We start from the raw sequence: 17,564 nt of genomic DNA on the forward strand, positions 1-17,564 counted from the left end.
GCGATAGGCTTTGGAATTTTTACATTGAATGACTTGGAAATTCAAGGGGAAATTATAAATCTTGAAAGGTAATGTAAGACATTAAACTTTTCTTGAGTCTTAAACACGGTTTATAAATAAGAAAATTCAATGCATCCGCTGCATTAGAATAGTCCATTAGTGATATTCACGTTAATTAAGCTTCTAGATCCACTTCAACTGGCGATTACTCCATGATTTGACTCCATTGGTTAATTTTGTGCAAAACCCACCATGTCAAAATGTTATAGCATCATATACTGTACAAAACATATCAAATTTTGATCAATTCAGCAGTTTTTAGCTACTGTTATAAGTAAATGATCTTGAGTTATTGAAGTATGGGGATAGTAACCACAAAGATAAATGTATTTTCCAAGTGCTCGTGTTCCTTTTTCTCCTTTTTTGACGCCATCCACTATGAAAAAGAATGGTAATTACAAGACTTGATGACCTAATCAACAACAAATTCCGTGTACTAAATTTTTTTTTTTTTTAATAAAAGTCCACTAGGCTTTTGGCCTAGGGCTAATTTTATAAATTTTATCAAAAAATTCAGAAGTTTGTACAACTCTAGCCAAAAGGCTAATGAAAATACAAAATTTAAACTAATGATCAAATTAAGACTTATAACTTGTCTTAATTTGATATTACAAATTGTTAAAAAATTACTAATAGAATGAAATTTGAAATAATTGCTCCATAAAGAACTTCTATTTCTATATCTCACATGCTCTATATTTGGCTCTCTATATGCACCAAGGCAGTACATTTTCTAACTAATGACCAGTTCTCAGTAGGATGAGCATCCCGGGGTGCTAATACCACCAACTAAGAAACAACCACTAAATAGAAACTGTATGCCCATGTGTACTCAAGAGGTCTGTTGTGTTCCATGTGCTCAATCATTTGGAGCAGTAATTCCACTTCATGTCATTTGTCAAAAGTGTCTCCAACCAGTTGCAATTTATGCTGGTAAAACTTCTCAACATCCTGATTACACTGTGTTTCGCTGCTTGTTGGTATTCCTTCAGTGTGGTTGTTCTGTGGTACCTGTTGAATTAAAATCCTCCATTTATGTTAGTTTGTGTACCTGCAACCATTAGCAAACAGTTAGTGTAAACCAAATCCTTCACATTCTCCTCCCAAAGGATTTGAGTGTGAGGACCTCCTTTTCTCCCACCTTCCCCCTATATTCAGTCTCCTTAACATGATCTAATTCTTAGACAGGGCAGCTGTAATTTGTCACTGTTCACAATTCTTTTACAGTGGCTCTCCATGTCATGAAAGGAATTGAATTGTATGTACCCTATGTCCAAAGCTAAATTAGCCAAGTGATCTGCTAATTTGTTTCCTTCCCTATAAATATGCTCTATCACCACCACTTTTTCCTCACTTATTCTCCAAATTTCTTCCACCATAGTAATGATTTGCCAAGGAATTTCCCATGTCCTTTGAATAGAGTTCTTCAGCAAAAGTGAATCTGTCTCTATCCTTATTTGATCCCATTGACTGTCTTTTAAATACCTGAGAGCCTGTAAAATGGCTAGGGCCTCTGCCTCGGTGTTGGTGCTTTGAAGATCCTCTATTTCTCTGGCCTGTGCTTGTATCACATCTCCCCTTTCATCCCTTACACAAAAGGCCCATGAACTCCTACCCGGGTTTCCTCTTGAGGCTCCATCAGTATTGACTTTTATCCATCCAATATCTGGAGTTCTCCAAGTCACTGGTGTTACTCTTATCTTTGGAGAATATCTCTGTAATGCCTCAACAATCACACTCCAATTATATGGTGCATACCTAAAATTTCTCCTTCTCACCTTCATGAATTGAATCAAAGTATGCATCACTTGGTAAATGAGTTTTGTGATTGACACCTTCCCTTCATGTCTCATAGTGTTTCTCCTCTTCCAGAGTTCCCAAATAATAATAGCAGGGACAGCTTGGTTGATGCATTTGGCATGTAGTCTACTAGGCATATCCCACCATCTGTTAATTATTTGGGTAACTTGCAAATTCTCAGTATTTATTCCCACTGGTCCACAAAAATACTTCCAGATGGCTTGAGCTGTTGGTGAGTGTAAAAAGACATGGGAGGTATCTTCCACTTTTGGATGTTGACAACAATAGCATCTGGAAGGGAATTGGTGTCCCCATTTCTTCAACTTATCATCCAATGGTAGCTTGAACTTCCAAAATCTCCACATAAAAAAAGATATCTTTATTGGTAGTCCTTTTATCCACATCTGCTTATACAAATTACTGGGGTCTTTTCTTTGTCTGAGCAATTGAAATGCAGACCCAACTGTGAATTTCCCCCTCGAATCTAATTTCCAGAAAGCCTTATCTGCTTGGCCATTTTCATTTGGTGGATTAATGTGCTGCACAATATGGTCTGCTAGATCCTCAGGAAGGATTCTTCTTAGCAACTGTTCATCCCATTGCCCCACTTCTGCAGTTTCTTTTACAAGGATGATTGTGGGATCACACTCAAAATCTGGTGGAGTAATATGGTATAGGGCTCCCAGTCCTGTCCAATTATCAAACCAAAAATAAGAATTACCTTGTTGAAGCTTCCACCATATCTCATGTTCCATCTCATCTCGGTATTTAATCATCTTCTTCCACACATAAGTACCTGATCCGCTAGGGGCTATCACAGCATGAAACTTCTTTAAGTACTTATTACTCATGAAAGTTCTCCATAAGGATTGTTTGGTTCTCATGTTCCACCACAGTTTAGCAAAGAGGGCTTTAGATATATCTTGTAGGCTTCTAAACCCCATGCCGCCTTCTTCTTGTGGGTGACATAAGGTTGTCCAAGTTGCCCAGTGCTTACTTGAATTTCCCACAGAGTTGCTCCAAAAGAACTTAGCAAACAATCTATGAATCTGAGCAAGTATAGCACTAGGAGGGTCACAAGCGGATAGTAGGTGTATAGGCATGCTCTGTAAACCATGTTTAATCAGTGTTGTCCTTCCTCCAATAGATAACAGCTTACCAGTCCATGAGCTCAGTCTATTCTGAATCTTTTCTATTATCTCCTTGTAGTGAATGTTCCTTCTTCTCCCATAGTAGATTGGTACACCCAAATATGTGAATGGAAAATCCTTTTTAGGAATCTGGGTGACAGAAAATACCAGCTCCTTAATGTTATGAGATGTCAAATGATGCATATAAACAGCACTTTTCTGCTTGTTGATCTTCTGACCACTCACCTTCTCATAATTACTCAAAGTCTTCATCACTAATCTCATAGACTGTTCATTAGCAGAGGTGAAAATGATAGTATCATCTGCATATGCCAAATGATTGACATATGGACTCCATTTTGGCATCCCATATTCCTTGTACTCATCCTCAGTATGCAGTGTATTGAGAGCCCTAGACAAACATTCTGCAGCCAAAATGAATAAAGTAGGGGACAGTGGATCTCCTTGCTTTACTCCTCTAGATGATTTGAAGAATCCATGAGGTTGCCCATTAATCAGAATGGAATACCAATTATTTGAGATAACTCTAAACACCAGATCAATAGTAAATTCACCGAACCCCATTCTCCTCAGGACTTTAGTTAGAAATAACCATGATACTCTGTCATAAGCCTTTTCCATGTCCAGCTTAATGACAACATTTGCAGGCTTTCCTCTAATCCTAATATCATGTACAATTTCCTGAGCCAACAGAATGTTTTCTACAATACTCCTGCCTTTAACAAATCCTGATTGCTGAGGTGAAATGATCTCAGGTAGCAGATATATCAGTCTTTCATGAATGATTCTTGAAATAACTTTGCTAGTGATGTTACTCAAGCTGATTGGCCTCATATCAGAAAATGTATTAATTTCTTTCTTCTTTGGTATCAAAACCAAATTGGTACAAGTTACATACCTTGGGAGTTCATGCCCACAGAAGAATGATCTCACCATGGTCACCAAGTCATTTGCAATAATTTCCCAACAAGCTTGGAAAAATCTTCCTGTGAAACCATCAGGACCCCCTGCACTGTCTCCATTTAAACCAAAAACTGCTCTTTTCACCTCTGCTTCATCTGGCATTTCATAGAGTTGTTGATTTTGTTCTTCTGTAACCATTTTAGGAATCTTATCAAGCATAGAGAAATCTGTAGGGATATTTTCCTCTTTGAATTGGTCTGAGAAAAATCTGATTGCTTCCTGTGCAATCTCCTCTTCAGTGTCCAGCCATGTACCTGTATGATCTTGAATTCTCTGTAATTGTAGCTTTCTTCTCTTTCCATTGACATGAGCATGAAAGAATTTTGTGTTCCTATCTCCATCCTGAAACCACAGCATCCCTGCTTTTTGTCTCCAAAATTTTTCTTCAATAGCATAAAACCTGATCAGATCAGCTTGTACCCTTTGTAGCCTTTCCCTGTTAAGCCCTGTAGGATTCTGTTCAAATTCTTGCTCATGCACCTGCACCACTTCCTCCAGAGTTGCAATTTGCTTGAAGATATCACCATAAGTGTCCCTACTCCACTTAGAGAGAGCTCTTCCCACCTTTTTTTAACTTATTAAGTTAAAGAAGGGGTCTGAGCCATAAGATTCCACCCAATTTTCTTTGATTACATCTAGAAAAGATTCATGCTCCACCCAAAAATTAAGAAACCTGAAAGATTTCCTAATTGGTCTACTATCTGCTCTCATATTTACCAGCAAGGGGGAGTGGTCAGAACCTTGTTTAATGAGATGCTCTACCTCCAAATTAGGAAAATAATTCTGCAGAGCCTGATTTCCCAAACATCTGTCCAGTCTTTTAAATATACAAGCCTCATCCGATCTCCCATTCCACCATGTGAACATACTTCCAGTAAAACCAAGATCCATCAGTTGGCAAATGTCTATACATTGTCTAAAATCCTCTGTTTCTGCAAACTGTACAGGAAGACCCCCAAATTTCTCAATGTCATCTGTAATGACATTAAAATCCCCACCCACAAGCCATGGGATGGTGATGTGTGAAGACATGTCATATAGATCCTCCCATAGAGCTATTCTCCCACTTCTATCAGTACTCGCATAAACAACTGTAAGCACCAACTCTTGCCCATCACCCAAATGAGTGAATCTACAGGATAACAGTTGTTCTGTATCTCTCATTATTTCTACTTGAATTTCTGCATCCACAAAAATCCAAATCTTCCCATTCACATTATGCCATGATGTCCCCATATTTAACCACAATTTGTACATGTCAATATGTCTAACATGCTGGAAAGGCTCTAGTAAGGCAACATAATTAAAATGTTTCTGTCTATGCAATAGTACTACCCTCTCAAAGGCCTGTTGAGTGTTTACAGACCTTATATTCCATATTAATGAGCTATTCATTGAGAAACTCCTTTAGAACATGCCATCCTTGTTTGTACTCCTCCCACTGTCTTGGGAGGAACACTTTTATCTCTTGGCTTGTGACCTTTTTTAGTTTTTGTCAAGTGTTTAGGGGAAATATCTCCTTTATTGTTGCCCTCCATTAAATCAGAACTAATAGTTTCACCTGCTTCCTCCTCTCCAATATCTATTTTATTCTGATTCACTTCTTCTTGTGTTGTGTTTTCATGATCTTTGGCTACCAGTTGATACTTATGATTTCCTGAAATTGCCTGCATTTCTATGGCTGTATCTCTGTTGTTTTGATCTCTCTGATCCCTTTCTTGTGTTTCCCTTTCATTATTTTGTTCCTTATTTGCAGATGATGTTGTATCTCCTTCACCCATATTGTTTGTATGAGGAGGCTCTTCCGGTAAGTCCTTCATTTGATCCACTTGTTGTCTAGCTGATTCCACTTGCTGATATGAGCTTGAATTAACACTGTCATGTACTTCTATGGGTTGAAGTACGTCTTGGCCTTCAGTAATCTGTTTGTTATCATCTTCTTTTTTGTTATCATTTTCCACGATATCTGTAATTGTTCTTTCTGAATCTTGTATGGCTATCTCCTCTGACTGATTATCCCCTACCCCTTTCTCATTCTTATTATCTTGCTCTTGTCTGCTATCTATCTTTCCCTGCTCTTTCATAACTTTGTTATTTTCTGTTTGCTTCCCAAAGGCAGCATCCACCCATGGCCTAGCTGTCTCTTTAACAGGATTACTACTATGTGTGATTCCTTCTTGTGTTTCATTTTGTTTTTCTTGTTCCTCCTCCAAGTCCACCAAAGTGTTAAATTTGTTGCATGTAGCAGTGACTGTTGTCTCTTTCTGTTTGCTATGATTTGCACTTCCCTTCTCAGCATTGAAGTTTCTGTTGTCTTTGATGGGATTCCAATTTCCCGAATTTCCTAACACTCTTCCACCTGCCAACACTCTAGCAGAATAATTGTATAAATTATTGTATCATCTATAATTGTATTTTCCATAATTCTTTTTCCCTTCATATCCTTGTTGGTTTCCATCCTCTTGCTTTTGTTTGCCTTTGTCATTAGTCTGCTTTTTATTATGTTGTTCCTCTGCTTGTAATCTCTTGGCCTTTTTTGCTTCAATTTCTTTATCCTCTTGGAGATCTTTATTGCTTTCCTTACTATTGTGCACTTCATCAGAGCTTTTATGAGGTTTTGTCTTGCCATTCTCCTTTGGCATTTCCTCCCTTTCATTGTCATACTGAACACGCTCTGGATTTATAATTCTACAGTCATATTCATCATGTCCCTGTAATTTACATTCCTTGCAATACTTAGGGAGGTAATCATAATGAATCTGAACATTAACAGTCCTTATTGCTCCTGTTTTTTCATTTTCAATATCCATCCTCACCGTTTTGGGTAAATCCGCTACCAGATCTACTAAAACCTTGACCCTAGCACAACTAGGTCTAGTCTTGTTAATCGTAGCCATATCCAATTGTATAGGAATACCCACTGCAGATGCAATTGAAAAAAGAGTTTCCTTCACAAAGTATGTAGGCAATAACTTTGGGAAGGAAATCCATGCCATTGTCTTTGATGTTTCTTCATCAACCTTGAAATTCGAATCATAGATCAGTGTTCTCATTTGGTACGAGTATCCCTCTCTATCTTGAATGTAGTATACAGGCTTTGATGTGAAATTCACAAAGTCTTCAAAAAGACTTAATCTGATAAGCACATGGCGGTTTCTTAGAAAACTTGTTCTACACTCACCTTTTATTCCACATTGTGTAGGGATTATGAGACGAAGTTGTTCAATATCTGGTTGGCCATATGAGAACTTTCCTACCACAGCATACTGAAGATTTTCAATGATATTCATCTGATCAACTTCTACTTCAGTGTATTTAATGTATGGCACCCCATGTAGGTAAGTTACTGGTTTCATTGGAATTTGGGGCAGTGATTGGATCTGACTATGTAATGTATCATTCAAGGTTTTTGGTTTGAACAGATCTGAATATTGTAATGGATTAGGATTGGTTTTTGGAATAGTCGTATTTAGTGAGGGTTGGCCAGCCTCCATTGTGGACTGGCCACCGGCCATCACTTATTCCACAATTGAAGACGGAAAAGTGATGCAAAGTACCAATCTTTAAGGGTAAAATTGATTCAGATCTTGAGTAAATCTAAAAATAAAAATTGATTGCACAAGAGAAGTAGCTAAAGAATTGTACCAATAAACAGAGAAAGAGTCAGATCTAATAAATTTGCAAATAATCTAAAAGAAAGAAGGTAGGTGTACCTTCAGATCTGCTTTTTCGGACAGTTTGAATTTTTAGTAATCCATTTTGCTTTGAATTTTCAACTTCATGAACAGACTTCTTTTCCAAGACCTTAAGAATCTGAATTCCAGCTTTCCAAATCTGGGTTTGAACTTCAAGTTGAGGTGGGGTGTCAAGATTTCATGGTGCCTGGCACTCGTTCTTCACTAACATGCTGCAAATTCAGTGTGAGCTACTGATCTTTAAAGGGAAAAAGTGGAATTCCCGTGTACTAAATAATTATGACCATAATCATATTTTCTGAAGGCACTAATCCATAACATAACTGGGTTTTACACTTGCTTTGTGGGTGGGTTGGTGGGTCAATACTTGTCTCCTTTAGTTGCTTTTACTTGGATTAATATTTCATCTCATTTAACATCACTAAATCAATTCACAATGTTAACATTTCTTGAGAGAAACATATATTCAAATTGTTGTTATCACTCATTCGGTTCTTGGAAAAACAAAATTATTAAATCAAAGAGTTTCAGTTATATAAATCACAGTGTAAATAAAATTTCCACTACAATTAAGTGCAATTTAATCTAATAAAGAAGGTCAAGTATTACTCTATTTTCCTGGTTACGACATCAGGCTTGATATGAAGAGTTACCCGTTATTGTAAATAATATGATAGTGCGATGCACAGAACATAAACTCGAAAGCAAGAGATAAAACTTTCCATAAGAAACTTTTGAAAAGTTAATTCACATTTCAACTCTAATAATCTTCACAAAAAATGTGGGATCCTAACAAAACAAAGTGCCAGAATAAAGAATCTAAAACAACTGTATACAAGAAGAATGTGCTATATGTATATTACAAATGTGTAAAAACTATTGACACTTAATTTGCTGATTCAAACAAAAATGTTCATCAAAATGAAGGAGAATTGCCACAAACAAAAATGTTCATCAAAATGAAGGAGAATTGCTACGACTGGATCCTGATCTTTGTCTGCGAGAAATGGCAATCAACATATCCAATACTTCCTTCATATTAGGCCTAGCATGAGGAATTTCAGCAGTGCACCTTATTCCTATTCTAAGCAATTCACACAATTCCTCTGCTCCCTCAGCTAGACCAGATACCAAAAGAGAAACTGGTATTATGGCTCTAGTAAATCCTTGCCTTCCGTCTCCCATCACTCGCCTCGCCCATTCAACTAAACATTCCTCGCCTCCATCTACTGCCCGTCTCCCTGTGGCTAACTCCATTGCTAGCACACCATAACTGTAAACGTCACCTTTTGTTGTAGCCTGCCACGTCTGTCCATATTCTGGTGCAACGTACCCGATTGTACCAGCAACCATTGTGCTAACATGACTATCTCCAGCATCCATAACCCTAGCTAGGCCAAAATCCGTGACTCTTGCCCTTCCGTCTTTGTCTAGTAGCACGTTGCTAGCCTTAACGTCTCTGTGGACAATACAAGGGTAGCACTCGTGGTGTAAGAAGACTAACGCACGTGCCACATCAATTGCCACGTTGATTCTTTTCTTCCATGTGAATTTGGTTCTATCTGTGATAATGTCATCTAAGCTTCCACCTCCCATGTATTCATAGACTAACAATTTCTCTGATCCATTAAGGCACCAACCATAAAGTGTTACGAGATTCGGATGCCAACCAAAGTCATTGCCACTTAGTACTTCCATTTCAGCTCGGAATTCTCTTTCCCCTTCAATTCCTTCCCTTTGTAGCTTTTTCACTGCCACTTGCCTTCCATCAGGCAAGACTCCGCGATAAACTGTCCCAAATCCTCCTTTACCTATAATTCTATCATTCGAGAATCTACCTGTGGCCTTCAATATATCAGAATGTGTGAAGCTTGTTCTGTCCAAACGGATAACCTTAAAATCATTAGACAACCACGGTGAGGATGCACCTGAACTCGATGCCACATCATGTCGGCCCTTTAAATCCTCCAATAAATATCCTGGTGTATCTATTGGAGATTTTAGGATGAGGCAGACAACGAGTGTCATAAGTCCACAAACTAGGAAAGCCAGTACCAGAGCCAAGAATACCAAAATTATACCGACTTTTGTAGTTTTTTTTAAACTTCCACCTTTGTTTGTTGCATTATTCGTAGAGTTGTCAATGAAAGATGGAAGGTGAAGCAATGGATCACCAAGATATGATGACTTCTCAAATGTGGCTAATTGCCCACTTTCTGGTATGGTACCATAGATGTACGGGTTGAAAGAGACATTGAACTTGCTCAGCTCAGTCAAGTTACTAAAGCTAGCTGGGAATAGACCAGAGAAATTGTTGTTGGACAGATCAAGATTCTGTAAGCACTTAATGTAGCCAATTTGCCTTGGAATTTCACCAGCTATTCTGTTCTGTGAAACATTAAGGACTACTAGTTGCATTTGTCCAATCTGTGAAGGGAGCATGCCAGCGAATTCATTTACACCTAAATGAAGCATACTGAAATTCCGCAGGCTGCCAATTTCAGGAGGGATCCTACCAGAAAAATTGTTGTTGCTAAGTTGAAGATAACCTGATATCTGATTCGAACGAACATTACTACCCGGTTCACACACTGGAAATAAACCATACCCTTTAAGCAATTTATCCCACAGGCTTCTACAATTCTTCCTGGTAAGAAGAGGATATACAAAACTAAATGGAGGATAATCAGCTGGCATCCACCTCTTCATCGCGAAGCACTCACCTGAGCCAGCGGTGACTTTATCCTTGGCCCTATTCGACAAGAAAGTAGGCATCGGATTCGAGCCAATTCTTGCTAACTGAGGTGGAATTGACCCAGAGAGATGATTGTTTGCAAGATTCAACCATAATAAGCTACTGCAATTTCCCAACTCGGGTGGGATTCTACCAGTCAGTGAATTGTTAGCAAGCATCAACCACAAAAGTGAGTTTAACTTCCCTAAACTTGGTGGTATCACTCCAGTTAACTTATTAGAGGAAAGATCAAGGGCCTGAAGTGTCGGTATATCACCGTATACTGATGGTATACTTCCATTAAAGTGGTTGTATGCAAGAATCAGAAACTTCAAGCCTTTCATCTTGTGAAGTTCAACTGGCAATGGACCGAAGAACTGGTTATCGGTCAAGTCCAACCGGGAAAGGTTCACTAAGTTGGGAATTCCAGAGGAAACTATGCCTCCAGTATAAGAGTTACCATGCAACAGAAGAAACCTTAACTGTGTAAATCGCCCGAAAATTTCTTGGATTTCTCCTCTGAAGTTGTTTCTACTAAGATCAAGAAACACCAAGTTGCTTAAACCTGATAAAGTCTCTGGAATTTCCCTTGAAATATTGTTGCTTCCCAGGTAAAGTGCTTGAAGACTCATAACTGATCCAATTTCCTTAGGAATTGGCCCTGAAAAGTTGTTTCCAGACAAATTCAAGTCTTCCAAGTTCTTACAGTTCGATATCTCCTTAGGCAATCCTCCAACGAATTCGTTTTCTGATAAATCCAAAGCCTGCAAGGTGCAGTTTGGAGTGAAAAACGACGAAGGTAGAGAGCCAGTACACTTGTTTTTAGATACCGAAAACTCCTTCAGCTTATCAAAACCAACTGACAACTCTCCAGTCAAGTTATTGTAGCTCAAATCAAGATACTTCAAATTCCAGCACTGATCAAAGGTGCTTCCAATCTCACCAGTGAAATTATTATTCGAAATATTTGCAACCACCAAACTGTCACAAATCCCTGGGAAAGTTAAGCTGATCTCACCATGAATCCTGTTCATGGCCAAATCAAGAACTTGCAACTTGTTCAGCCCAGTCAAATTCAGCTCCCCATCAATAATATTGTGTGACAAATTCAAAAATCTCAGATTTTGACATTTTCCTAAATCTGCAGGAATGGACCCTCCAATTGTATTCATGGACAGGTCAATATGTGTCAACTCTGTCATGGCAGAGAAATTATGAAACATTTTTCCAGCCAAATTGTTACCAGAGAGGTGGATTTGAGTGACTCGATTAACACCATCATCACATAAAATTCCAGGCCAGTTGCACGGAGATAAGTCCGAGGAATCCCATTTTGTGTGACTGTATCCTTTATTAATTGGATTTTGTTCCTCAAGAAACGTCTTGAAACTCAGCAACACTTGCTTGTCAGTCTCGAGGGTGTCTCCACAAACTATAATTCACAAACCAAAAATGGAAATTTTAGAATTGCAAGTCAACTAAGCTAAGAAAAATAGTTTTGAATATGCAAGAATCTTGAAAATTTATAAGCATATGATCGAAAAACGTTTGCTTTTATAGATATGACAATACAAAATGTTTCTAGCAGAGAGTTTAGGATTCATAAGGAATACAAACCTGTAGTGATTATAAGCAAGAAGTGGAATAATACAACAGGAAGAAGAATATCAGATTCCTCTTCTGCCATAACTAAATCTTGTTTTCCTCTTCCAGTACTACTTCTATCTATGTACTTTCTTCTTCTTTGAGTCACAAAGTTGACAGATGAGTTCTTGTTATCTCAGGGGTATAGAAATTTGTGCAAAAAAAGGTATTTTTAAGAAAAAGGTTTTGGTAGTTCTGTGCAAGGAATAAACATGGGAAATTGTAGTTGAATTTCAGAGGGCCTGCAGATGGACTAAACCATACTTTTAAGATAAATGCACGTACGCTAGAATAATTTAATACATTATGCTTTTGTAGTAGTTTTTGTTTTCTGGTTATTAAATTTGGAAAGGATCTGTTTATTGTGGGTGTCCCGTAGTTATAGTATTGTATTTTTATTTTTTTTGGTGGAAAGATGAAGAGGAGGCTTTTGAAATTCAAGGACTAGAACTTTTGTTTGGAAACTTAGCCATATAAAATGCCGTCCAAATTGACCATTTGTGCACCATTTGAAGGGGGAAGAAAAGATGATAGAGTTATGTTATGTGATAATTCTAGAAAAAAAAAAAATGGTTGTCTCATGCTAGAGGCGAGTTAGCGCCTAGGATATATAATTTATTGTTAGGGAGTGTCCTTGATGTGGGATTTTACAGCGCGAATCAAGATGGACTCTAATATACATATTGAACACGTGGCGAGAAATCAAAAAAGAAACTTTCGAATTGTATTTGCTAGTTCTAGAATTTAATGACCAAATTTTGTTTCCACTAAATTTCTTCACAGTTTCGTACTCTTGACTTGCTCCTCGTTCAAAAGCTTCAACTAACAACTCAGTTGAATCAAACTTAAAATGGTCCCTCTTCCATAAGGGGCGGTTGACGCGTTTACCTTCAAAATGAAGAAATATTTAATTTTGAACCTCATGTGCATACAATCTTGAAAAGTAAAATCATTTTGGCCGATTTGAACTAGGGGTGTTTATAGTTTGGGCAAAATCGAAACTCGAACTTTAGATGTTTTGCTTGAATTTTCAAATTATGGATTGGATTTCAGATCTAATTCTACAAATTTCTAGTTTCAAATTGGATTAAGGATTTAGTACTTCGGATTTTCGGTTATCCTAAAATCCAAAACTTTTAGTTGGTTGTTAGAATAGTTTCTAGCTTGTTTTACTATGTTTGGACTTGTTAAATCCTTAGGTCTTAATGCTTCTAAGAATTTCCTTGATATTGATTTCATTGCTTGCATGAATGCTTTATTTGGATGATTGTAGTAGGAATGATGAATTATTAAGGCAATTTAACACTAATATTCTTTAATTGGATGTTACTTTTGTAAGAAGAAGAAGAAGCAACTCAACTTATAGGCTGGAAATCGAAATTTCTCAAAATATCAAACTGATTAATTGGAATCGATCTTTAAAAAATAAAAATGGGTTCTAGCTGAATTTATTTGGAATGTAATTTTATCGAATTTCGAAGATCTAAACCGGAATTTTCATAATTAATTCAAATTGCCTGAACATTCATCTTTAAATAATTAATTAGCCGTTATAATCCTCAAACTAAATTAAGATTAATTTTTCTTTTATCATCCGGTATACAAAGTTCAATAGAAAGATTAGTTTGAATTTGCGCTGAGTAAGTGTATTAAGAAAAGTAAAGTTGTACATCATCCATCCATTGTTCATTTTTCGTATTATCCTTCTATGCCAAAAGCTTAACTATTCTTTCCTGAGAACATTAAACTTTACCTATTTTTCTTCCCTCGTGTGAACTATAATTCTAAAAGTAAAACGAAGAACAAAGTAACCCAGTACTACGAGGCTATAGTCTTCCATAGAGTCTTTCTAATATCACACACATGATAGTCACGATTTGCCGACAAGTAATTTGTGATCCACGTTGTATTAAATGGAATATAACAGTACATTGTCAAGGTTTACATCTAATCAGGTCGTGCTAATATTTTTTTCATAATAAGAACAATTGCGAGAATATAGTGAAGCCGATTTTTTTGATACTTTTTTACATACTTTGGAATATATTTTCTTAAATATTTACAAGTAAGCTGTCACTTCTAAATGTAGTTCACATCTTCAAATTTCACATTTTTCTAAAAATAAACCAATATTGACACTGATATGTCACACAAAAAGAAGGGATACTTACTGAGGGTTGTAATTTGCAATATTTTATCAAAACAACTATCTGTTCTCCGAATAAATCTACCGAACTTCTTTTTTCTTTTTGGCGATAACTAATTAATTATACTATAATTCAATTGGAAAGAAAAAAAACAGAGGCAGGATGCATGATTAATAAACTAATCTAAGTGCCCCGAGACGTAACCAAATGTATTAGTCCTGAAAAAAGCCAGATATATTATAAGTACTCCATCTTTTATAAGTTCTCTATGTTTGTTTTCTACTAAATAATATCCATATTAGTACACTTACAAATACAATAAAAGTGATGCATCGGGCATATGGCATCAAGGCTATGCTACAGAGTATGATTGAAAAAGAAAGCCATTTTGATTAGTTTTGAAAAAGAAAGCCATTTTGATTAGTTGGTTGAATGTTCAAACAAAAACATTGACAGAATAAAAGAGAGAACAAAAAGACAATTTCAGAACTCATTCAAATTAAATGTTTGACTGTCTCCTCCACCCTGATTCAGCGAAACAGACAAAGACTACAAAGTAATAATCAACGATATCCGTGAATCATAATCATCCACATTTAATTAAAGATTTCAAGTTTAATGGAAAAAAAATAAAGAACTTTTTTTGAATTGATCCTGCGAACACGAAATTAAATTAATCAGATCAGTGACCAGCTTCTCGGAAACCGGCAAGAAAAAGTTAACTCTAGGCTTTGTTCAACAGTAGTGAGAAACAAGAAAAAAATGGTTCAACAAAATGTTATAAATAATTAATACAACATAGTGAGAAGCAAGAAAAAAATGGTTCAACAAAATGTTATAAATAATTAATACAACAATTGTTAAATTCCATGCATATGAGCTGACTTAATATATTTTTTTAAGTAGATCTATTAAAATAAAGTTGGTTTTCTTTTCCTTGATGGACACATGGACAAAATTGGTCAAAGGAAAGAGACATTTTCTTTCTATAGTGGTTAGGGTTGTTATTGTTTTATCTTCACAAAATTATTTGTTTAAGCAGATAAAAAATAATTTAAGATGGGTCTACATCATTTTCACTAGCTAACTTCGTTTTCGAAATTAGAGACAAGTAGACACTGACATGTCCGCACGAGTGGATCTAGCTTTAAGTTTATCCTTATTGTCTTAAGCATCCTCCAAATTAAGTTTCAAAATCTGACAAAGTAAAAAAAAAAAAAAATTTGAATAGTTAATTTATATAAATTTCTTAAATTAATAGGAAGAATCCACGCGTAAATTGACCCAAAAAAAATTCACATTTAATAACCGTACATTGATTGTGATGAATGAGTTTGACTAATTAATTAATAGAAAAAATATCAAATGATCAGGTAAAGACTTTCAAATCATACGGGCCCTAAGTATATTTTTAAGTGGTTAATTCTTTTCATCTTGTAGATTAATTTTATAAATTTTTTTAGCGGGCTCTATGTGATGCAACATACATTTTTTTCTTAATTTTCATGATATATTATTTAACCCTCTTGGCATGCATGCTTCAATAAAATAAATTATGTTTATTTAAGATTTGTTGCTTGTCTAGATCTTACAAGATTTTGCAACAAATGCTATCACACTTACTTACTGGTATGTTAGATTCTGGCACTCTTGTCATGAATACAATAAAATCAAATTAAAATCATTAATTAAACCTACGAAATATATATATATATATATATATTGGCGTGCCGTTCTGCTGACTTACACTTGACCGTGATTTGGCTCTAATTAAACGACTATGTAAACTAAATTAAATCTCCCACATTTTCACCTAATTCCACATAGTTAAACGGCAAAAATCACAAGGACGGCCCGTGATTAGGACCTTAATCAAGTTAACTTTTTTGTTCTTCATTTGGGTTTGCCGGAAATCCAGACTTAATCAATCTGGACAACTTGTTAATTACACACAAAGATATATTCAAAATCACGTGTGAACAAGTGGAAGATCCATGCATCGTTATGCATATAAACCATAGAGAGAGAAATCGGAAAAGGTTTTAATCACTCTCTCTTTTTAAAATAGATATTGAACTCCGTCGATGAAAATTCTATCTTAGTATGTGTATCGGCGTGCATAAGTAAAACATGTATAGTGAATACGGATATATGTGAGGACTGCTAACGAAATTCAGTCAAATACGTATTTTGCATATTTTGAATGTTCTTAGCTTGTACTCTCTGTATTTCAATTTGTGTGTCCTAGTTGGTATTTAGAAAGTCAAAAGGATGTTTTCTTTGAACATGATTTTTTCAAATAATTTTTAAATGTTTTAGATTGTTAATCGGGGGCGGATCTAGGGGTCTCCAGGGTGTTCACCCGAACATCCTCGGCAAAAAATTACATTGTACATATAAGGTAATTTTTTAATTTTTTATGTACATATATAGATTTTGAACATCCTTAGTAAAAATCCTGGATTCGCCATTGTTGTTAACTATTGTAAGATATACTGCTTTTTATGTAATTTGTAAATATGAAGAGTTTATTTTCAAAAACTTAAAGATTTTATATCCAAATTCACACAAACAATTAGATAGTGCAACCTTTTACTTTCAATCAGGTCACATAAATTGAAATAAAGGGAGTAATTCGTGGCAAAATCAAAATTGAATTCTGGTCGTTCAAAGTCCACTCTCCTGTTGTTGGCTTGCCCATATTTCACATTTAAAATTTTGAAATATAAATTTCTTTTGTGGAGTGAAGGAGTTGGGTGTGGTTTTTTTTTTTTTTTTTTTTTCTCCTTTAGGGTGGGATTCCTTTAATGTTTGAGAAGAAAGGGTTACCGGAATGGATCAGTGCTAAATCTCGTTACTACTAGTAATTTGTATAATATTATAAGTTTAATTAAATTTCAATACTCATGGATCAATTTTTTTCACTCATCAAGCAGAGACAAAATTAGAATTTTGAGTGTATGAATCTAAATTTTGACAAAACAGAGCATACGTTTAGATTATTGGATTCTACCGATCCCGTACTCATAATACTAGTTCCGCTCCTATCATCGAGATTTTCATGCCTCAAGAAAAGAAACACAAAAGAAGAAGAAGAGTATGAAATAAAATATAATATAAACTTGAGTGGTAGCTCACGCATAGAATTACAACCTTGTATGCAATATGTAATTCTCATCATAAACAACAAAAAGAAAAAGCGAAAAATTAAAGAGGAAGATGCATGGAATATATATAATAATATGATGTTGGAAGCAGGGTTCCTTTTTACTCTTTTTCTTTAAATGTAATCCATGATGTCAAAGTTCCAACTGCTGGTGCTCAAAAATCCAAGTCTTGATTGGACATCAACGAACAATCCAGAAGTTGA

At 35.9% G+C, this 17,564-nt stretch overlaps 1 protein-coding gene across 1 annotated transcript; it reads right to left on the minus strand.

The window, feature by feature from the left end:
• Positions 1-8,401: 8,401 nt before the first annotated feature.
• Positions 8,402-12,592, minus strand: LOC132632903 (probable LRR receptor-like serine/threonine-protein kinase At1g74360). The gene is made up of 2 exons (XM_060349046.1): positions 12,021-12,592; positions 8,402-11,835 (listed from the first exon to the last, which is right to left on the minus strand). The coding sequence occupies exons 1-2, from the start codon at positions 12,088-12,090 to the stop codon at positions 8,624-8,626; spliced, it is 3,282 nt and encodes a 1,093-aa protein (XP_060205029.1). The 5' UTR covers positions 12,091-12,592; the 3' UTR covers positions 8,402-8,623.
• Positions 12,593-17,564: the final 4,972 nt, after the last annotated feature.

Source organism: Lycium barbarum, chromosome 3 (assembly GCF_019175385.1).
Source record: "Lycium barbarum isolate Lr01 chromosome 3, ASM1917538v2, whole genome shotgun sequence".
In the NCBI taxonomy this organism is placed as follows: Eukaryota; Viridiplantae; Streptophyta; class Magnoliopsida; order Solanales; family Solanaceae; genus Lycium; species Lycium barbarum.

Coding starts and splice junctions, on each gene's coding strand:
- LOC132632903 (XM_060349046.1), bottom strand. CDS start 12,090: ATGGCAGAAGAGGAATCTGATATTCTTCTTCCTGTTGTATTATTCCAC. Junction 11,836..12,020: donor CTTGCTTATAATCACTACAG/GTTTGTATTCCT, acceptor TGTGAATTATAG/TTTGTGGAGACACCCTCGAG.